This window comes from Typopeltis vanoorti, chromosome 10 (assembly GCF_054136105.1).
Source record: "Typopeltis vanoorti isolate ZY-2024b chromosome 10, IOZ_Tvanoo_1.0, whole genome shotgun sequence".
NCBI classification, from domain to species: domain Eukaryota; kingdom Metazoa; phylum Arthropoda; class Arachnida; order Uropygi; family Thelyphonidae; genus Typopeltis; species Typopeltis vanoorti.
In genome coordinates this window covers 68,083,905-68,108,791 of record NC_143558.1, presented here as the reverse complement: position 1 = coordinate 68,108,791, position 24,887 = coordinate 68,083,905, and the positions used below count along the sequence as shown (strand labels likewise).

The window sequence follows — 24,887 nt, the reverse complement described above, 5'->3', positions numbered from 1 at the left end:
TGGAAAATTATGGAGACAAGGAGACAACTGCCATGTTAGCGCAAAACTTAATATAAACCGAAATGAACACTCGACATTTCGACCTTCATATCAAGGTCATCACCTGGAGCATACACATATACAGAGAAAAACAAGCTGCACTACAATCTACATGATTTGCTAAAGTTACTGGCCTGACCTCTGGTGAAAAAAAAAAAACTTCACTACATTATAGCTAGAGTCCTATTATTATTATTATTATCTATTAGGTTACAAAATAATTAAATTGGGCTGGAGAGCAACATGTTCACGCTTTCTTTATACTGACTGAGATCCGAGAATTAGAATAAATAATGTTTAAAATATGCAACATGTTTCATCAGGGTGACCGACTTCTTCATGCGTGATAGAACATAGAAAGCCAATAAAAAACACTGCAAAGAAACATTAAATAGTGAATCAATGTTTCTTTACAGTGTTTTTTATTGGCTTTCTATGTTCTATCACGCCTGAAGAAGTCAGCCACCCCCTGATGAAACATGTTGCGTATTTTAATAAATTTCATTATTTATTCTAATTCTCGGATCTCAGTCAGTATATAAAAAGCATGATATATATACAGGTAACCCTCGTATAACGCAGTACTTATACAATGCGGTCTACAAAATATAGTAACTCCTTTCATGTGGTTTTCACCAGGTGACTTGAAAATCAAATTTTATCTTTGTTAAATTTGTCTCTGCCCATATCGCGCATGTAGTTATAAGTAACGAATTTATATTAGGGGGAAATGCCCTTTAGCACACATACACCTCAATTGTTTACCGTATACAAAGTTTATTGTTGAAAATTGTCTTTTGCCGGGAAAGTGCATTAAAAATCATAAGTGTGTTCATCTCAATCTGAGCACTTTATTTTCTGGTGAGTTACATACATAATAAATATGTAATGAATTTTTATGTAAAAAAAAATTATTTTTATAGTAATGGCCACAAACTGCAACGAAAGGAAAAACCAACATTAAAAAAAAAAAATTGATTTCTCTCGAAGAAAAACTTAAAATCATGGATCGAGTGAAAAATGGAGAAATACCAGTTGTTGTAAGGACTTTGAATTTAAATAAATCAACAATTAGAACAAACAAAATGAACATAAAATCCGAGAAAGTATTTATTGCTGGGCCAAAGATAAGTGCAAAGCGCATTGCTCAAGTACACGATATTCTAATGCAAAAATGGAGAAATCTCTAATGATTTCGATAGAAGATTGCACCTCAAAAAGAAAATTCCTATGGATGGAAATCTTATGAAACAAAAAACTCTCAAAGTTTATAAACATTTATAGTGCAGACCAGGTGCTCAATGTGAATGAATCCAGGTTATATTGGAAAAAAGTGCAAAAATGCACCTATATTTCGAAAAATGAAAGATCAGCTCCTGGATTCAAAGTTTCCAAAGATAGAATTACTCTACTGTTTTGTAGTAATACATCAGGTGATTACATGGCAAATCAATGTTTATGAACCAATCCTCAAATCCTCGAAAGATGAAAGATTAAAATATGCACTTTATTTTATTTTGCCTAAAACATTTATGCATTATGTGCAATGAAGCTTAATTACAATTTGTAATTTTTATAATTTTATACTATGTATTTGTTTTAGAGTTTATGTTTTCTTAACTTACATGAATTACCTGAATTAAATAAAAATATTTTTTGTTCGATATGTCATTGCTGTTTATAAAAAAAAAAAAAAAATTCGGAACCTAACCCTAATTTTTCTGTGATCCGAGCCTCGCATAACACGGCATTTTTGTGGAACCTAACATCCACGTGATACGAGGGTTACCTGTATGTATATATACATATAAAATTTTTAAAAAAATTATAATAAATAAGTGTGATTATACATATTAATTAGAACCGATTGGTAAAATTGCTGAAAATTGCTTAAAGTCCTAAAGTATGCTAGATACTAAGTAGGCTGAATATGTGCCATCCATATTCTTGGAATTTTTTTGCCACCATTATTGTTGAGATTTGTGTAGTTAATCAAATTTCACAGGCTCTTTCAATTTTCTTTCATACCAGGTTTTTGTATGATGTAAAGAGCAAGTACTTTTCCAATCAATTCATACAAAAACCAGGTATAAAAGAAAATTTAAAGAATCCTGTGAAATTCTGATTAACCATCCTAATCTCAACAATAACAGTGGCATAAAATGCCAAGAATTTGGATGGCACATATTCAGCCTACTTAGTATCTAGCACACTTTAGGACTTTAAGCAATTTTCAGCTTTTATTGGAAGCATTGGATTATACATATAAATTTCAATTGGTTGAAATTTATATGTATACTCACAGTTATTTTATTTTATTTATATATATAACGCCTATTTATATATAAATAAAAACCTGTTAACCATACTTGCAGTTAACAGGTTTTTTTTTTCTTTCACCAGAGGCCAGTCCAATAATTGTTGTAAAGGTTGGTCAGTAACTTTAGCAAATAATGTAGATTGTAGTGCAGCTTGTTTCTCTGTATATATGTGTATGCTCCTGATGATGACCTTGATACGAAGGTCAAAACGTCGAGTATTCATTTTGGTTTATGTTAAACTAAAGTTTTGCTCTAACACAGTAGTTGTCTCCATAATTTTCCATAATGTATTCTAATCACCATGTAAGCATGAAAGAAAGGATATTTGATCACAGTTATATTAATAATTATAAGTACTTTTTTAAGCAAGTGAGATACAAGAGAAGTAATACCTGAACAATTGCAAGCACTGGATTGAAATTAGAATGAGCTTCTTTAATTTGTTTCACTTCATCAGCAAGGCTGTTTTGTATTTCTCTGTTATTCAAAAATAAATAAATAAAATAAGATAAAGTAAAATTGTTAATCTACTGTTTAAATGCAAACGAATATTCATATAACTTACTTCAATATACTATAACTACACAATTTCACACTTATAAAATATATATTTAAAGAATTTTTCTGAATTTGCACAATAATGAAAAACACCAATAGATATAAATTTCATACATAATATTTGGCTTAGATATATCTGTATTTAGGGGTGCTTAAGGTTCAAAGCTGTATAACTGAGAGGAGACCTCCACATAGCCTTTAAGGGAATGCGGAGAACCGACCAGGGCTTCTGACCTAATGTCCAATCCTCACCTTCTCGTGGTGCACCCTTTTGGGTATCTACTTTGATACTGAACGAACGAGGATGGGCTGGCAATTTGGGATTTAGCCGACCAAATTGTATTCTTATTGGTTAAACCAAAATAAAAAATGATGGTACAACATGACAAAATTTCATGCCGGCTGGGGCGTCGCCCGGTTAAACAAGGCAACCGTTGTTTCGCCAGGGAACCAGGATGAACAGCGAAAAGTCAGCTACTGGAACAAATCTGAAAACAAACCCCAACTCAACATCACCAGAGTTAAAGATCGGTACTATCAACGTAAGAAGCCTGAATGGCAAAGAAATGGAGCTAGCTGAGGAATTAGATAAGTACCAGGTCGACATAATAGGGGTGACTGAAACAAAAAAGACCAAAACTGGTGAGATCTTTCTGAGCAATAAATACAAAATGTTATATTCAGGCAATGACAATCAAGGAAAAGAAGGAGTAGCCATAGTATTCAACACAAAATACGAGGCTAATCTTCTTGAATGGCAGTCAGTCTCAAGTAGAGTAATGTGGGCAAATATGAGAATGGGGAACTGGACAATGAGACTTATTTGTGCCTATGGTCCCACAGAAGGTTCTACTAAGGTAGAAGTGGAGGAATTTTTTAAGGCTTTAGAAAAAGCAACTGACACAATGAAAAAGGAAAAGTTGGTCCTTGTTGGGGATCTAAATAGTAGAATAGGAAATGATTGTGAGACATACAAAAATATTTTGGGAAAATTTGGAGAAAAGAGCAAAGCTAATAATAATGGCAAATATCTGTTGGATATCTGCACAGGACATGGACTGGTTATTACTAACACCATGCTCCAACATAAAAATGTGCACAAATTCACATGGAGAGAAGAGGCTAGGAATAAGAAAAGTCTCATTGACTATGTTATTGTTGATAGTGATGTTTTCTCCCTGGTGCAGGACACCAGAGTGTACAGAGGATTTGAAATTGGAAGTGATCACTATTTAGTCTTGAGCAGGATAAAATTGAATTTCATATTGAAAAGAATAACATGTAAGAAAGTTTTAAAGCGAATAAAAGTTGAGCAGCTCACAGATGTGAACTGTAGACTAAAATACAGAAATATTATTGAAAAGAAAATGAAAGAGTTTGAGAACAGGAATCAAACCTTGGAGATTCAGTGGCAAACTCTGAAGGAAACATTGATTGATTCTGCTAGAGAGGCATGTGGTGAGGTTGTGTGCAAGGATAAAAAAATCAGAACTCCCTGGTGGACACAGGAAGTTAAAGAGGCAGTGAAGGAAAAGAAGAAAGCATATCAAAAGTTCCTGGCAAATAAGTCAGCTTTTACTCTTACAGAATACAGAGACAAATGTAAGAAAGCTAAACAGTGTGTAAAACTAGCTAAACAAAAGTCATGGGAGGACTTTGGCAAGAATATAGAAAATAAATATCAAGAAGGTGTCAAAATATTCTGGAGGTTGTTGAAGAAGCTTAGGAATGGAGGAAAGAGTGCTGATAAAGGAATTAGAGATGATAAAGGTGAAATGAAAACAGGAGAAAAAGATATCCTTGAAGTATGGAGTAATTACTTTGAAAAACTGCTAAATGAAACAAGCAGTGATGACAGCATAGTGATAAAAAACACTGACCAGGCATGCAGTCAGGAATACATATCCATACTTGAAGTAGAAAAAGCCATCAAAGGCTTGAAATGTGGAAAGGCAGCAGGAGTAGATGATATTCGACCAGAAATGCTGAAGTATGGTGGTATAAGAGTCTTACAGTGGCTACACTTCATAGTTCAGAAAGCCTGAACAGAGGGACGAATTCCCGATGATTGGAGTAGAGCTCTCATAGTACCCATATATAAAAAGGGAAATAAAACTGCATGTGAGAATTACAGAGGTATTTCCCTACTGAGTATTCCTGGCAAGATCTATGCAAGTATACTTGAGAAACGCTTGAGAAGAATTGTGGAAGAAAAGCTTGGTGAAGAACAAGCTGGATTCAGGCCAAATAGAGGCTGTCAGGATCAGATCTTCACTTTACGACAAATAGTCGAGAAAGCATGGGAATATAACAAAGATCTGTATTTAAGTTTTGTCGATTTGGAAAAGGCATATGACAAGGTGCCAAGAGAGAAGCTATTCAATACGCAGCAGTTATATGGTGTCAATGGGGCATTATATCAAGCAATACTGAGTCTTTATTTGAGTTGTGAGTCAGCAGTTAGAATTGAAGGAAGTACAGGAAGATGGTTTAATGTTAAATCTGGTGTGAGACAAGGATGTACATTATCCCCTCTGTTATTCATTATCTATATGGATCACATTATGAAGGAATGTGGTATTAAACCTGATATCAAAATTGGAGATGTTAATGTCAGCTCTATGCTTTATGCAGATGATGTTATACTTCTAAATAAATCCGCTACAAGTCTGCAAGATTCTCTGACTAAATTGAATAGCTGTTGTAATAGATATGGTATGAAGGTCAGCAACAAAAAGACAAAGACAATGAAAATAGGCAGAATCATTGAAAATGTCAACTGTGCTGTGAATGGAGAACCTGTGGAACAAGTAAAACATTTCAGCTACTTAGGCACAATTTTTACTGAAGATGGTAAACTAAATATAGAAATAGACAACAGAATCAGCAAAGCTGGTTTCGTGGGAAGTCAATTGAATAAATTCATATGGAATAAGAAAGAAATTAGTCGGAACACTAAATTAGCTGTATACAAGACTGTGTTCAAACCAATTTTAACTTATGGATCTGAGAGCTGGGTCAGAAGTAAAACACTTGACCAAAGACTAGAGGCCGCAGATATGAGAGTCCTGAGAAAGATTAGAGGCGTGAACAGATGGCATCAATGACAATATCATATTAAAAATGAGGATATTAGGAAAGAACTTGACATTGTCAGCATCCAGGAATGCATTAGCAGAACTAATCTCAGATGGTATGGTCACTTAAATAGAATGGGAGAGGAAAGATTAGCAAAACAAGTGTTCTCTGCCAGGTTGGCAGGAAAACGACCCAGAGGAAGACCAAGATATAGGTGGATTGATACGGTACAAAGTGCCTTAGATGATAGAAATATAAGATCTGATAATGTTGGAGTCTTGACAAGTAACAGACTGATTTGGAGGAAAATTGTAGATAGGAAGTTAGTAATGATGTAATTTTTTCATGTAGTACTGTCATATCCTGTATACCCCTTGAGGGTACATGGCAGGAATTTGATGATGATGATGATATATGTATTTAAGGCGCTTTAATGATATACACTGGGTGAAGATTGAGAATGAATGATCTGGACAACAAGGATGGTCATGTGCATGGAGGATGATAGTGATGCTTTGCTGTGGAAATTAATCTTCTATGATGCTGATGGGAAGATGGGGTGGTGTGCCAAAATTTGTGCAGGATCATACCATCAATTCTCCTGCAGTTAACAGGATTCTGTAGAACATGGGCAATCTTCCAGAAACATCCTCTGTGATTTGAAATGGGATCTGTGTAGTAATCCTAGCTTTTCTTCCACCTGAATGAAATAAGTCTTCATCCAAGGCATTCTTGACTAGTCCACTTTCTGGTTGGAACATGTAACTAAAACTGATGCATACAGTAGCTATGATAGTTTAGAAGCTTGCAGCAACTATGCTATGAACCACCTTGGTAGCCAAGCAGAAAAATATATCACCAACAAACCAACCATAGAAGATTCAAATCCAAATGGAAAAAACTCTTCCTAGTTGTGTAACTTGATTAGGACTTTCCAAAAAAAAATATAAGTGCTTGGTATCTTGCTTTATTCAGTGTAGTAATAACATGTAATAAGAGCAATTACTTACTCACTTGACATGAAGTGACATAAAACCATGCTTATTCATTGAGCAGGATTTCTGATTTATTTATACCTTAGCTAACCAAAATAGATAGCAGGTTTCAACCTTTCATGTGCATCGCTGCCATATAAAAATATAGCTGAAAAATTCAGTCAATCATTTCCCAGCTGATAACTATAGACTCACTATTACATATAGGGACCACAAGAATAGTTAGTTACAGTGGGTGATTTGCTACAGTAAATTTCTTTTAGCACACTATTGTACCTATGGCACTCTGGTCCAAATGTTTTGGTAATTTGTTATAGTAGGCGAGTTTCTTACAGTGGTGTTTGCTATAGTGAGAGTCAATATATCAGTTAGGATATCATATGCAAACTAGCATTTAACTGCCTGTAACACTCACTACAGTCTACTGCAATGTGAACTAGCATACATCTTATATTACAATAAATACTGTGAGAAATATTAATATTTTATTGTATTAGATCCTAAATAAATATCACTTTTTATTATTATTATTATTATAGTATACCCACAGATACAAGACCCTTCAACACTTCTGTGCATGTCAAAAGAAGGAGAATCCATTCTGATAATAGGGTAATCAATCCATATTGTGGGATGAGTGTTTATTATTACACGTCGGAAAATTAACTTCTCTTTTATGATCATTGCACTTTTTAAAGTGGTAACTATTTTGCTTGTATAACAGCTGGAAAATTTTACATATGAAGCACTTGATTTTGCATGTTGGTGACCAATTCATACATCGCCTTATTGCTCTCTCCGCTTCAACATGAATCGACTCTTCTTGGCAGTCTGCCAACGACAGCTCTCACTTATGTGGTCAGACTATATTATTATTACGGGTATTATCATGAAGTCAGTAGACTCATCGTGTGAGACCCAAACTATCAAAACAATATCTATCATACCTCTTCTTGAATTCATTTACAGACAAAGAACTCACAACTGAGTCAGGCAATGCATTCCACTCATTCACCACCCTCCAAGCAAAAAAAATCTAATTCTCACACCATTGTTAACCACACTTTTCCTTAATTTCCAGGGATGACCTCTTGTTCTTCCATCACTATCACACAGCTGAAATATTTCCCTTGCATCAATTTTATAAAAACCTTTTAGTAATTTAAATGTTTCTATCATATCCCCTCTTCTCCACCTATCAACCAACCTCTGCAATCCACAAGCTCTCAATCTATCAATGTAGAGAGCATTTTTTACATCACTCACTAACTTAGTCACTCTCTACAACCTCCTCATCTCCAAAGAATCCAGGTGAGTAGACTTGAGCACAGTAATCCAAATGTGGAAGTATCAACGCCGTATAAAGAGGAATAATAACCTTGTTATCTCCGGATGTTAATGTGTTCTTCAATAACCAAGTAATCCTATGTGCAATCTTGGACACCTTAGCAATGTGCTCTCTGAACTTCATCTCCCTATCCACCAGCACCCCCCCAAGTCCGTCCCTAGTCTCATCAATCTCTTGGAGTACCATTCCATTAATGTGGTACACAGCTGGTAATCTTTTAATCCCAAAATGCATCACTTGACACTTTTCCACATTGAACTGATATCAATTATCTTTTGTCCATTTTGCCAGCTTATTTAAATCATCCTGCAAACTCTCAACATCGGCTTGATTTTTTATTGTGCTATCCAACTTTGCATCACCAGCAAACAACTGAATATCTCCCATCAAGCCATTTCCTATATCATTTATGTACAAATTAAACAGTAATGGGCCAAGCACAGGGCCCTGAGGCACACCACTGGTCACTTGTCTCATCCTGGCCTCTGCTCCTTCATACACTACTTTCTGGTAACTTTCCATGAGCCATTCTCTTATCCATATCACCAGTTTAGTATCCATCCCCATCTGCTCTAATTTGCGTAACAGTATTCCATGGGGGGGGGGGGGTATCCTGTCAAAAGCCTTAGCAAAATCCAGAAGTATCACTGTGTAACCATTCCCATTGTCCAACTCAGATGTCATTCTATTATAAAAAGTTAATAAATTGCTAAGGCAGGATTGACCTTTAACAAAACCATGTTGGCCCCTATAGAGTATCATATTCTGATCCTCCACCCATTCTTGAATTTTGTCTTTAACCAATTTTTTTCAATACTTTTACCACCACTCCTGATTGGTGATTGGTCTGTAATTAACTACCACAGTTTTAGAGCCAACTTTATGCAAAGGAAAACCACTTTGCCTTCCTTCCACTCCCTAGGGACCATACCAAAGTTCAAACTTAAGTTAAATAACCAAGTAAGAGGCATTGACAATTCCTTTGCACATTCACGCAACACCCGAGCTGATATTCCATCTAAACCTATAGCAGTGTTTGCATTTAAATTCTGCAATTTATACTAAGTACCTCTGATTGATTAACTTCAATTCTCACATTAGTTATTGCTACAGGTACAGAGATATCCTCACTTGGGTGATAGACTTTTGAAAAGTGATCACTCAGTAACTCTACTATTACATCTGAATTGGTCACCTCAATACCATCGGCACCCACTAAGATTATCTTTCCAAAGTCATTGTTCCTTTTACTTGCCACATAGCAGAAGAACTCTTTGGGATTACCCTTGATCTCCTGGGCTAAGGTCTTTTCATAATCTGATTTAGCTTTTCTTACTATGCTGGTAACCTTCTGAATAATCAAAGTTAGATTAAAAATAAACAGACTGCTTAACAATAACTGGATTATGTGCTCCATAAGAAGGAAGAGGAGATAAAAATAAAGATTAAAAGAAGATTCAAAATAAATAGAATAAATTATAAAAATCCAGTGGATATTAGATCAAGCATTGTTTCAAAGCTGAATGTAGAAACTATATTAATTTCGTAAAAATAAGTTGAACAGAGAGCTTATGGAAAAACACCCACCGGCATTTACCAGTCGCCCTAGCCTGGAACACTTTAGAAAACATCAATGCTGCCAAGGTGTCCAGTGGCATTATCTTTGACAGACAGCATGGATCTGCTAAAGAGAGGTTATGTCTTAGTAATCTACTTACTTTTTACAATAAGGTGACAGCTGCATTGGATGAAGGAGATGGATATACACAGTGATATATTTAGACTTTGCAAAGGCTTTTGATAGATTACCATATGATAAGCTGAGTCAAACTAGAGCAGATGGGTTAGTTTAATATGGCAAAGTGTAAGGTTATGCATTTGGAGTGAAAAGATTACCAGCTGTATATCACATTGGTGGAACTGTATTCAAGGAAATTTACAAAGCTAGAGACTTGGGAATGTTAGTGAATAGGGAGAATGAAAGTTTAGGGGACATATGCAAAAGTGGCTAAAGCAGCTCATCAGATAACTTAGTTACTGGAAACTGAGTAAGAATGTAGTTAGCAAGGGCGTTAGAACTAGGTTTTTTGCTTGGCGAGTGGAATAGATTACAAGAGTCTGTTGTGGGTGCCATGATTACGAATGAATTTAAAGCAAAGCATGATATATACTGTGCAAATGTTGGATAGTTCTTGCCAGATGTTTAAGGTCTCGATGAGTCTAAAGACTCCTTTTAGTTACCCAATATTAATAATAATAATAATATGAGACTGGGGCATAAGATTGGAGATTGGCCATCTGATAGGTATCAGCAAGATATGTATGTGGGAGCAATATCCCAGAAGAGGAAAGTCACTAATCATGTACCTCAGGGGTCTGTTTTAGGACCATTGCTGATTAACCTGTATGTTAATGATAATGGGGAAGATTTGAATGGGGATATTCAGCTGGTTGCAGAAGATGAAAAGAGAAAAAACATTGCTACCTCTGTATGAGATCAGCTAATTTAACTTAAAATGAAAAAGGCCATATAAAGATTCCTCATGTAATGATGACAATCGAACTTAGGTCTTTTCAATCGTTCTTTTCCATCATTCTTCCATCTATGGAGGTGCTTAAGATTTTAAAATTTGGACAACAAACTTGGGATGTAGAATTTACTCCTGGTGGGGATATATTGCTAGAGGTTGAGGAAATAAGAGATCTTGGGGTGATTGTATATAAGGATCTAAAATTTAGAAGACAACACAACAAATTCTGGCAATGACGTGGATAGTGACTTGATTAGACTGCATATGGACTACTGTGCACAGATTTGATTGCCATCTTAGTCAATCACATCTGGAAAGGGTCCATATGTGATTGACTAAGGTAGTTTTTGGTCTCTGGAATACCAAGTATGAAGAAAGATGGAGAAGATGCAAATTGCAGAGGTGATATGATAGAGACGTAAAAGTTGAGGGGTTGTTATAGGATTAACACTAAAGAGGATTTTCAGAAAATGGTGAGATGGGAGAGGTGGGGGAACAAGAGGTCATCTCTGGAAGCTATATAAGGAGAGTGTGAGCAATAAGCAGATTTATTGCATGGAGAGCTGTGAAGGATTATAATGCATTGCTTGAGAGTGTTGTGTCCCAATTTACAATTTCTACTCTAATCTTACAAATTTCTTTTATCTATATTCTTCTAACTTCTATGCCCGAGATTTTACCAAAACTTATACCAATATCTAAGTTATTGCTCCCCATAGTATCCCTAATATTTGTATTTATACTGCGCCTTTTGGGATATTTAGTTTAGGATATTACATACATAAACAAGGAGAAAGAACTCAAATATATCTGAAAGTGTAACTATTGCAGTCGTGACACTTAACTCGATTCTCAACTTAAATTTTCCGCGTAACTAAGTACAATATTTTCAAGTGGTTATCAACTGCATCATTTATGTTGTCATAAATAGGGAGAAAGTCAATCTCGAATATATCTCTTAGTATTTAAATATTATTGCAGTCGTGACTCTTAATCTCTTTCCTCAACATTAAATTTTCCCGCGTGAATAGGTACGATGATTTTAAGCGGTGCATTGGATTAGCAACATCAGACAACTCTTTTATCACTGAACAAAAGGTTTATTAAGTTTCTAAACATGGTACAATTCAAATACTAAACTAAGATACTTGTAGACTAACATTAAATTATTACAAGCAATATGGCTATTTGTGATTATGCCGCCATACACATTAATTCATAAATTCACCTGATGTGAACAAATTAGATCAATTCACACTATCTGATTATTCATACTGAAGTAGATTAACAAATCATTCACTGCTAACACATACTTGTGACACTTCAATTATTTTATACATTACATTAGGCATTCAATTCTTAGGATACGTAATTACTTAATTCACACTATTCCGTTATACCGTTATTTGCATTAACACACAAATATGTCATTTAAATATCTTGTGCAATATAATAGACATGCAAAAATACCTTAGGACTCTTAATCATTCACAAATCTTTAACACTAGTCAATCTACACATAACACATTCTATCATATACTAAAGTCCTAGTATAACTTCAACAGTTCTGTATTGGAATCACGATACCTTTCACAGACAAATTTCTAGCTAACATAGGTTATGATTTACAGTACCTTTCTTGAGCTTTTCGTATGGGCCTTTATCCTTTTCCTAATGAACCTCTGGTATAACTTCTCGTAACTCTGGAATACTTTAACTTACACATATTTGCTCTACTATTAGCAACGAGGACATCAATCTCTTTACAGCCTTCTGCTTTGCGTAGTTATCACTAGCGTCGAAACGAAGAGGATCCCTCCTTCTCTAGAGCTCTATGGCAATTTTTTCTTTGCTTCCTACTCGGGAAAACGGGAATCGAAATCCCGCTCACTTTCGTTTCGGTGCTGTGACGAGGAGATATCACCCCTGTCGCCACTCAGGAAAACCCCATGAACTCCACCGGAACCAAAACCAAACTCCAAGGCCAAAAGCGACTATCCAAAAAAAATTCCTTTCGTGGGGGTTACCAACCCTTTTATAGCTGCTAACGGCACCTTTTCTTACTTCCTTTCTCCTCCTTCTACTTGTTTTTTAATCATCGACCAATTAGGGTGGCATTTTCCCGCCAAACGTCATTTGATCGGCAAGCCCGTTCTCAATGTTTCAATCCGGGGGATCGGTCCTAAGCGATAGCTTTGCTTTTCTTATGCTAGCCTGACTTAATCCCCTTTCTAACTTTTTCTATGAATTCTACTTAATAACTTAATCTCTCACATAACGTACTTTATGACTCACCCCTTTCTACTTATTTACTTAACTCTCTCATTTTTAATCATATTACAATATTAATACATTCCTTCCTTTATCAGCTACTTTAACAACAACCCTAACGTTTTATACATTTTACTGGATGTAAGATATTTTTCATTAAATAATTCATTTTTTTATGTAGGGGTTTTAACTTATGATATTTATTCTTCATGTTACACCATGATGGCTGAGAATACTATATTCCTAAGATATCAGGTGTAACAAGAGTGTGGTGTCTGCAGGGAATTTGAGTGCATTTAAAGCATAGTATGATGAGCTGTGTGTGTGACAAAAGGACCTCCTGCAATGAATGTTTGAGTCCATTGGGAGCTTGGAATAATAACAATCATAATATAATGAAAATGATAAAGATATAACAATAGAATAAGTAGCTTAGGGGTGCTTAAGGGTCAAAGCTGTATAACTGAGAGGAGACCTCCACATAACCTTTAAAGGGATGCGGAGAACCGACCAGGGCTTCTGACCTAATGTCCAATCCTCACCTTCTCGTGGTGCACACTGTTGGGTATCTACTTTGATACTGAACGAACGAGGATGGGCTGGCAATTTGGAATTTAGCCGACCAAATTGTATTCTTATTGGTTAAACCAAAATAAAAAATGATGGTACAACATGACAAAATTTCATGCCAGCTGGGGCGTCGCCCGGTTAAACAAGGCCCCCGTTGTTTTCGCCAGGGAACCAGGGCGAACAGCGAAAAGTCAGCTACTGGAACAAATCTGAAAACAAACCCCAACTCAACATCACCAGAGTTAAAGATCAGTACTATCAACGTAAGAAGCCTGAATGGCAAAGAAATTGAGCTAGCTGAGGAATTAGATAAGTACCAGATCGACAAAATAGGGGTGACTGAAACAAAAAAGACCAAAACTGGTGACATCTTTCTGAGCAATAAATACAAAATGTTATATTCAGGCAATGACAATCAAGGAAAAGAAGAAGTAGCCATAGTATTCAACACAAAATACGAGGCTGATCTTCTTGAATGGCAGTCAGTCTCAAGTAGAGTAATGTGGGCAAATATCAGAATGGGGAACTGGACAATGAGACTTATTTATGCCTATGGTCCCACAGAAGGTTCTACTAAGGTAGAAGTGGAGGAATTTTTTGAGGCTTTAGAAAAAGCAACTGACACAATGAAAAAGGAAAAGTTGGTCCTTGTTGGGGATCTAAATAGTAGAGTAGGAAATGATTGTGAGACATACAAAAATATTTTGGGAAAATTTGGAGAAAAGAGCAAAGCTAATAATAATGGCAAATATCTGTTGGATTTCTGCTCAGGACATGGACTGGTTATTACGAACACCATGTTCCAACATAAAAATGTGCACAAATTCACATGGAGAGAAGAGGCTAGGAATAAGAAAAGTCTCATTGACTATGTTATTGTTGATAGTGATGTTTTCTCCCTGGTGCAGGACACCAGAGTGTACAGAGGATTTGAAATTGGAAGTGATCACTATTTAGTCTTGACCAGGATAAAATTGAATTTCATATTGAAAAGAATAACATGTAAGAAAGTTTTAAAGTGAATAAAAGTTGAGCAGCTCTCAGATGTGAACTGTAGACTAAAATACAGAAAGATCATTGAAAAGAAAATGAAAGAGTTTGAGAACAGGAATCAAACCTTGGAGATTCAGTGGCAAACTCTGAAGAAAATATTGATTGATTCTGCCAGAGAGGCATGTGGTGAGGTTGTGTGCAAGGATAAAAAAATCAGAACTCCCTGGTGGACACAGGAAGTTAAAGAGGCAGTGAAGGAAAAGAAGAAAGCATATCAAAAGTTCCTGGCAAATAAGTCAGCTTGTGCTCTTAGAAAATACAGAGACAAATGCAAGAATGCTAAACACTGTGTAAAACTAGCTAAACAAAAGTCATGGGAGGACTTTGGCAAGAATATAGAAAATAAATATCAAGAAGGTGGCAAAATATTCTGGAGGTTGTTGAAGAAGCTTAGGAATGGAGAAAAGAGTGCTGTAAAAGGAATTAGAGATGATAAAGGTGACATAAAAATGGGAGAAAAAGATATCCTTGAAGTATGGAGTAATTACTTTGAAAAACTGCTAAATGAAACAAGCAGTGATGACAGCACAGTGATAAAAAACACTGACCAGGTATGCAGATCCATACTTGAAGTAGAAAAAGCCATCAAAGGCTTGAAATGTGGAAAGGCAGCAGGAGTAGATGATATTCGACCAGAAATGCTGAAGTATGGTGGTATAAGAGTCTTACAGTGGCTACACTTCATAGTTCAGAAAGCCTGAACAGAGGGACGAATTCCCGATGATTGGAGTAGAACTCTCATAGTACCCATATATAAAAAGGGAAATAAAACTGCATGTGAGAATTACAGAGGTATTTCCCTACTGAGTATTCCTGGCAAGATCTATGCAAGTATACAGGGTGTTCGGGATAAATTTGACAGTTTCGTAAGGAAAAAGAAAATCTTCTTTGTATCTATTAAATTTAATGAATTGACAAAAAAACATTACAGGCAGAGTTAATTACAATACTATCAACAAGATTTACTCAAAATAACCACCATTAGCATCGATCACAGCTTCAATTCTGCTTCGGAACCTCGAACAAGCTGATGGTACAGTCTCCCTGGGAAGGGCCGCAAAAACTGTTTTAATTTTATCCATTAACTGGGCTTTTGTATTACTGGAAGTGCGATTGGTGTCTTTTTCAACTGCGCCCCATACAAAATAATCCATGGGGGTTAAGGTCTGGGGAGTTTGGAGGCCAAACATTTGGACTGGTGAAGTCGTAGAAATTTTCAGACAACCATTTTTGACTTTTCCCAGAGGTGTGGCAAGGGGCCGAATCCTGCTGCCATACATACGGCCTACCATTGGCTACCCTTGTTATCCAGGGCTTGACTACAGTTAGCAACTCCACGAACAAAGCCCGAATTCCAATGCCAGGGTTCTTCAACACCTGTTCCTGCAGATTTGCGAGGAATTCTGCTGTACGAACGCAATCAGATCGTCTCCTAGGGATCTTCTCAACCGTTTCTCAAGTACAGGGATCCCGAACACCCTGTACTTGAGAAACGGTTGAGAAGAATTGTGGAAGAAAAGCTTGGTGAAGAACAAGCTGGATTCAGGCCAAATAGAGGCTGTCAGGATCAGATCTTCACTTTACGACAAATAGTCGAGAAAGCATGGGAATATAACAAAGATCTGTATTTAAGTTTTGTCGATTTGGAAAAGGCATATGACAAGGTGCCAAGAGAGAAGCTATTCAATACGCTGCAGTTATATGGTGTCAATGGGGCATTATATCAAGCAATACGTCTTTATTTGAGTTGTAAGTCAGCAGTTAGAATTGAAGGAAGTACAGGAAGATGGTTTAATGTTAAATCTGGTGTGAGACAAGGATGTACATTATCCCCTCTGTTATTCATTATCTATATGGATCACATTATGAAGGAATGTGGTATTAAACCTGATATCAAAATTGGAGATGTTAATGTCAGCTCTTTGCTTTATGCAGATGATGTTATACTTGTAAATAAATCCACTACAAGTCTGCAAGATTCTCTGACTAAGTTGAATAGCTGTTGTAATAGATCTGGTATAAAGGTCAGCAATAAAAAGACAAAGACAATGAAAATAGGCAGAATCATTGAAAATGTCAACTGTGTTGTGAATGGAGAACTGTGGAACAATAAAACATTTCAGCTATTTAGGCACGATTTTTACTGAAGATGGTAAATTAAATATAGAAATAGACAACAGAATCAGCAAAGCTGGTATGGTGGGAAGTCAATTGAATAAATTCATATGGAATAAGAGAGAAATTAGTCGGAACACTAAATTAGCTGTATACAAGACAGTGTTCAAACTAGTTTTAACTTATGGATCTGAGAGCTGGGTCAGAAGTAAAACACTTGACCAAAGACTAGAGACTGCAGATATGAGAGTCCTGAGAAAGATTAGAGGCGTGAACAGATGGCATCAATGGCAATATCATATTAAAAATGAGGATATTAGGAAAGAACTTGACATTGTCAGCATCCAGGAATGCGTTAGCAGAGCTAATCTCAGGTGGTATGGTCACTTAAATAGAATGGGAGAGGAAAGATTAGCAAAACAAGTGTTCTCTGCCAGGAAAACGATCCAGAGGAAGACCAAGATATAGGTGGATTGATACGGTACAAAGTGCCTTAGACGATAGAAATATAAGATCTGATAATGTTGGAGTCTTGACAAGTAACAGACTGATTTGGAGGAAAACTGTAGATAGGAAGTTAGTAATGATGTAATTTTTTCATGTAGTACTGTCATATGCTGTACACCCCTTGAGGGTACATGGCAGGAATTTGATGATGATGATGATGATGATGATAAGTAGCTTAAAACAGAAACAAAAAATGAAAAATCACCCAAAGATAACTTAAGTTCAGAATTATGTAAATACACAGAAAAAAGATTTACAAAGACTCATATTATTTTTAAATAAAGTTAATAAAGGAGACCATAAAAATTATAGAAGCATATGCATCATGAGCAACAGAAACAAAAAATGAAAAATCACCCAAAGATAACTTAAGTTCAGAATTATGTAAATACACAGAACAAAAATTTACAAAGACTCATATTATTTTTAAATAAAGTTAATAAAAGAATAAAAATTATAGAGGCATAAGCATCATGCTTTAGTAATTTACTTATGAAAGGAGATGCATATATAGTGATATACTTGTATTTTTCAAAGGCTTTGATAGACTGCCACACATTAAGCTGGTAACTAAATTGAAATGGATAAGATATGGATTGGGATAGGAAATGGATTCGATAAGAAACTGGTCAGCTGGATAGGTCATCAGCAGGTTATGTATGGAGAAGTAGTTTCACAAAACTCACTAGTGGAGCACTGCAAGGATATGTTTGGAAGCAGTTATTGTTTAACTTGTAGGTTAATGATACTGGAACAGTAGATATGAAGCTGTCTGCCAATGAAGTAAAGTTGGGAAGAACTGTGAAGAGCAGATTAGGTGATGTGGTCTTATACAGATCATCCTGTGAAGAAGGATCTCGATAGACTGTGTGAGGGGGCAAGAGAGCAGAGCAATCAATTTAATGCTGAAAAGTGTAAGGTCATGGAATTTGGAAGGCAAAGACAGTATGAAGAGTATAAATGAAGAAATTTTGAAGGAGGTTGAAAGATGAGAGGTCTGGGAGTGACAGTGCTAAAATTGTGAGATCACAATGGATTATGGCAACAATGAAGAGGAGGACCTTGAGACAAAGAAGCAAAGAGGTTACAGTTCCCTTTTATAAGACAACCTTGATCAGACTGCATATGAACTACTGTGCACAGATTTAGTCTCATAGTTTTCATGGTATGAGGATATTTCAGATAGGATACAAAGAAGGTTTACTAAGTAGTTAAGAGTTTGTTACCAAATTAATGCTAATAAGGATATTTTTCATAGAACAGAGAGAGAGAGAGAGAGAGAGAGAGAGAAAAGGGTAATACAAGAGGTGATTCCTAGAATCTGCTGACTATTGAATACTGCTCTCACATCTGAGATGGTTCTCTTTCTATACAGAAATGAGTGGTCAGATTGATTGATGACTTCCTCTCTCCCTCTCATTAATATACTCCACTCACTTTTGCACAGGCCTCTGTCTCTGCAGTCTAGCCTGCATCTTCTATAAATATTTCTACAGCTGCTGTTCATCAGAATTGGCATCAATAATTACCCCACCCATTATAAATCTGTTCAAACACATGCAGAAGCCAACAAACATCCCTTTACAGCTCAACTCGAAACACACAGAACAAATTTCACCTCTTCGTTCATTCCTTCCAATGCAGCCAATTCACATGTGGTTCCCCCCCCCTTCTTTATCCCTCATCCTTTAGGGGAAGCAGGTCAAGCCCTCCTAATGAGGGATTAAGTATACGTTTCTTATGACTGTAGGTCCATGTGTGTTCACAGGACTGGTTTGCCTATTCTGAGAGATAAAAAGCTCAAGTTTCCAGGTGAAAAAACCCTCTACCACAGTATGAGACCAACTAACTCACCTTTAGTCAAAAGAGACCAGATAAAGGTTTCTCAGGCAACGGATGGGAATCAAACCCAGGTCTTTCCGACCCAAGGGCTTCATCTATACCAACTAAGCCATGGAGGCCCTATCATTGGTACTATAGGTTGACCAATCTCCTGATATCTCCACGTGAGCCAGGCCCACGTGGAGATATCAGGCAGAAGCATTAGCAGGTCATCTCTACCTATAGGAATTGCCAATTGGTGTGCCACCCTTTTTTAATAATTTACTCTGGATTTAGAGAAAGATGTTGAAAGTTTATTTTTCACTTGGTTAGAGTATAATAAATTTAGTTTAATCCTTTATCCAAGTGTGAGCAAACAAAGTTTGCACCTGAAGAGCTCCCACTGAAGAGACCTCAATAAAGGTCGAAACTAGTCTGGGTAGTGGCCCTTCCCTTAATGCATAACATTAGACATATCTGCAAGGAGATGTGTTTTGCATTATAGGAGATACTGAGGTAGGAGTGTTGGTAGCTTGCTCCACCTTTGCAACGAGTTGCCCTGGTGTTATACCACCTTAACCCAGTCCTGAAAATACTTTCAGGCGCAAACTTTGTTTGCTCACACTTGGATAAAGGATTAAACTAAATTTATTATACTCTAACCAAGTGAAAAATAAACTTTCAATAAAATATCAGCTTTTCAGATTGCTAATGACATTAGTTTTTCAATTTGTGCAAGCATTGGTTCAACTCCAATATCCTGACTGGCTTACTTCCTTCTAGCACCCCATTCATATCATTCAGTTACCACAGTAGTTAGCTGCCCATAACATGCTTCAACACCATAGGAAAATAAATTATTTATTTATTGAACTTACTGATAATATTTTACTGGATTTCAATCACCATCCTCACAGCATAAATGTGGTAGACACATCACTTAACTAGAGAGTGGTAGAAACAATTCAAATTGTAACTGAAAAAGAATTAATGGTCTAATAGGTGCCCTCTAGGGAATAGATAAAAACAAAGTTAATTCACAAAAATCAGGTTGATGCGGTCTTAGAATGACAATCTCCAAGATCTTGGGAAAATTAATGCAGTTGTATTGATGAGATTAAAGGAGTGCCTCATAGCTCATGCTGATTCTAAAAAAGACTACTATGCAGCAAAGGTGTCTTCTTCCATTTAATCCTATGAAGGAATGTTTAGAGAATGGTCTGCAAGTCCTAATTTGTCGTATCAAATAACATAAAAATTACACCCATCTTGAGGAACATGAAAACTATGTCCACAATCATTTATGCTGTCTACTCAAGTGCCCAAACCACACTGGACAATTCTTCTGTTACAAAGGAGGAACTTGTGCAAATGCAAAACTGTGGACCCTACCAACCATGTCACATTTGTTTGCTGTATCTATCATTCTTCTAATTCATATAACCACCTGACATACTACCTATTGTGATGAAAACATGTTGTGTGGAATTAACACCTATCATACAGCACCTCTTCAATCTTTCCTACTCAACTGGCATCTACACTATAGCATGGAAACAAGCCTACATTCAGCATATTCCAAAGAATAATTAGTCAACAAACTATTGTCCAATCAAAAACCATGGAGAAGGTCATCAAAGAGCCAACTTCAACAACTGCCTGATGACCCATCTACAGCAATATGAACTGCCGCTCTTCATCCACAACTGATCTTCAGCATTCATCATCCACTTCTGGACTCAAACCATGATATGGTTTCAAGAAACTTACGTGGTCATACTTTCAAGATTTCTAAGACATTCATTCAATCAGGTCTGACAGAGTTCTGCTCAGCAACTACCATCCTCTGGGTCACCAGTTTCCTCTCCTCAGGGAACTGTACTTTCACCCACTCTCTTCCTGCTGTGCATAAATGACCTGATTTCACTGACTTCAAATCCAATTCATAGCTATGCTGATGACAGTCCTCATTCTTCCTTCTCATTTGACAAACATTGGCAAATGAGACATTAATTGCCCAAAGTGACTAAAGTCTCAAGATCCTACATAAAAATGGATTAAAGTCTGATCTCCTCATTATTCTTTGATGAGGTGAAGATTCAATGCTAAAACACAATCCTGTATAATTTCCTGCCAGAAAGATCTCACATCATTTCCCATTATTTATGATAGCATTCAGATATCAAAATATGATCATATTCAATTCTTGCACCATTTCCTGCCGGCCTCTTTGGCTGAGTGATTAGTGTATCTGCTCTCAGCCAAAAGGCTGCAGGTTTGAATCCCAAAGTGGGCATGGATGTTTGTGATTGTCTGTGAAAATACTAGTGGTGGTAGTGATGGGCAGTAGATGGCATTGGTGTAGTTGGTGGATTGATGAGTGGTGGAGACAGAGAGTTGTGGGTACCCTCCCTCCCTCGATTAGCCTTTGGACTCACTGGAGGTGTCATGAATACTCATAATAAATACATCTAAACCAGAACTTCCACATATGCCAAAAAAACTTAGCATATAATAAACAAAAAACTAAGCTTATGGAGCTACTCCTTTTACATACCAACTTGAAGGCTCAAGATTAATGGATTATTTATTAATGAAAATTCATAAATTAGAAAAAGCAACAAATTAGATACATCTGGATAATATGAAGATCAGGGATGATGATAGTGATATTTAGTGCGAATTTTAAAAGTGAGTCAAAAATGATGGTGCATGCAAGACTGAGAAACATGGAAGGTGAAAACCAAATACATGAATAAAGACCAATCAAAAAAAATAAAAAGGAATAAAACCATAAACAAAACAAAATTTAGAAGGTAATGAATTTAAAGATTATGAAATTTAAAATTATTATGAGTTAAAAACACAAATACTGTAGTACAGATGACTAGCCAACAGCATAAATGATAGTAGACTGGAGGTTTCAGTGGATTGCCATCAGATTAGTGAATTTCATGGTAAACTCGTAACTAGTTTTTCTATCTTTTATCTGATAATGATCCACTGAAACAGCAACGTGCTGGCGTTTCACTTCCATGTGATAAAGTCGGTTTAGATAGAACATTATATATCTGATTCTGGTGTGTTTTTGTACCAGGGAAAGCTTAAATAAATATATTATTTAGTATGCCATTTACAGTAACAAAATTTTATGTTTTCATGTCTAACTTTTTCATCTTCATATGATAAATAGCATCCCAGGTATTTGAAAGTTTATTATCTATCACTATTTTACTTCTTACTGGGTTTTCTCGTTTGATATTTATAATACTTTATAAATTCCAAATTTGCCCAAAATATGGAATACTGCTCACACATTTTGATGCTGAACCCAGAGGTTCACTAAAGTTAGTGCTTGATTCTATTCAGAAGAGGGCAATCAGGTTAACTGATGATCTCACTCACAAACCAGTTTTTGCCTTATACCACTTCTATAGGTACTTTCATGGTAACACTGATGAACTGGCCACAACCATTCCTTTGCTGTATTCCGAAACTGTATGAAAAAAAAATTATTCAATTTATTTCAAAAACAATATTACTTTACTTGGATGTTTTAATGGGAAATCCTCGCCAGGATCTCACTTCCTCTCATTCTTATAAATACATGTGATCTTTTTTAAAACTGCACCTCTCATAACAAACTGCTGCATGCATCCACCTGCACATTTTTTGGAATTAAGGGCCGAATCAACTAAGGCCACAAGAACTGCAGTGCATTATTGCAATCTGTTAATTTGTTGTGGTCGGTGCTGGTTTACTTGCTCTGGGGATGAAAAACTCAAGTTTCGGAGTGGAAAAGACCTGCACAATAACATCAGTATAGCTCGCAAAAAAATAAAATAAAATAAAAACAAACTTGCAAAGTGTTCATTTCCACATGGTCAAAACATGACTTTATTGTCGGACTTTACTTAATGGCGAATATCTAAATAAAATACCACTTTGATTTGTGTGGAAAAATGTCGTGGAAAACATGTGTGGAAAAGGTCGTTTTTTCTTTTAAATAATTCTTTCGAAGTTTTAGTTACATTTTATGTATAGAACTATGGATAAACGTATAACAATACTTACTGAGTTCCATAAATATGTTTCCATAATAAACCTTGGTTAAGAGTAATCTTTTGTCCACCAAAATTTTAAAATATGCGTGAATAAATAATTAAATAAACTTCTCCTGTGCAATAAGGTAATAAAAATATACCCATCATACAGCAAAGAAAAACGCTTTTCACATATATATATAAAAAAAAAAAACTTATGTAGTTATTAAAAAACTTACTTCGCAACATCCCGCCCGGACAAAAGTTTGGCGCAACCACTTTCTGCCATCCTGAAGTTATTAAAAGCTTTGGAAACGAGAAGACCAATTGTAGCACACACTCGCACTTAAGAAGCAGCGGTTCGTATCACGTGATTATACATTTGATAATCTATAATCACGGTAACGGTTAAAGTTCTCTCGGAAATCTCTTACACACCACGAGTACTTTTTTCTAACAGCAGTATCTACCTATTAGTAAATTCCAGATAGCTATAAAAAATAATTAAAAGAGAAGCAAAGGGAATTATTCTTAAATGTTGTCGCTCTGTTTTCGTAACGGTGCCATTTCACCTAAAGTGACCTTTAGCCCGAATGGCACTTCGGACTTTAGCCCGAAAGGCACCTCTTCGGGCTAAAGGTCACTTTAGGTGAAATGGCACCGTTACGAAAACAGAGCGACAACATTTAAGAATAATTCCCTTTGCTTCTCTTTTAATTATTTTTATAACTATCTGGAATTTACGGAGAGAGATAAGACTGCTTACCATTATTGCTAAAAAAAGTACTTGGGGTGAGAATTTGAGCTATAACGGACACAAAGAGGATTTTTGGGGACAGTTATTATTATTACCCCAAGACTTCATGGAGTCAAAGACTCATCTGGGACAAGATTCATATCTCGGCCTAGTTTTGTCTTAAATTATTTATTTTATTATTTTATGTAGCCTTCTGGATTATATTCAACATTAAAGCAGTCTTGTGAGGCATTTAGTAAGAAATTGGCAATAAATCCTGGTATATTGAAAAAGGATAAATTCTTCGAAAAAAAAAATCCACCTGTTTAATTAATGCACCTAGTTAAGTGACGTAAAACTCCGTCTTTTGTAAAGTATATATTTACAAATAATATGTTTTTAAAAAAAAAGAAAAGCACATCCTTTAAAAATGGTGTTCCAACCCCGAAGTCGTCAATTAAAAAAGAATCACACCACTATACAATAAAAGCGTAATTCGTTGAGATAGTTTCAGACTGGATTCCAGGTCCACAAAATACGTAAGTCAGCAGTGGTTCCCCCCCCCCTCCAAAAAAAAACAAAAAACTGCTGTGTACATGTTTTGTTTCCTCCCGCAATGAGTCCTTGAACTCATTAGAGGCGTCATGAAAAATATTCTGTTCAGTTAATTGACGCATCTAGTTAAATAGCTTAAAAATTCCGTCCTTCATAAATTAGATATGTATGTATAAATAAAATGTTAAAAAAAAAAAAAAAGTGTAATTTAAAAATTGTATCGCAACTGGCTTTTCTTAAGAAAAATTATTCCGGGAATCTGACCAAACAGATTCGCATAAATTTGATATTTGAAATCCTTACAAAAATCTGTACATGCAACAGGGCTGACAGAAGCGGGCATACA

General features: G+C 35.9%; 1 protein-coding gene across 1 annotated transcript in view; it reads right to left on the bottom strand.

Annotated features, from left to right (window-relative positions):
* pug (pug C-1-tetrahydrofolate synthase, cytoplasmic) overlaps positions 1 to 23,638 on the bottom strand; it is a 426,201-nt gene extending 402,563 nt beyond the window's left edge. The window contains exons 1-2 of the mRNA XM_090399374.1: positions 23,490 to 23,638; positions 2,753 to 2,837 (exon numbers count right to left, since the gene is read on the bottom strand). Coding sequence (XP_090255500.1) covers positions 2,753 to 2,837; positions 23,490 to 23,539 — 135 coding nt within the window. The 5' untranslated portion in view covers positions 23,540 to 23,638. The remainder of the gene's footprint in view (positions 1 to 2,752; positions 2,838 to 23,489) is intronic.
* Positions 23,639 to 24,887: the final 1,249 nt, after the last annotated feature.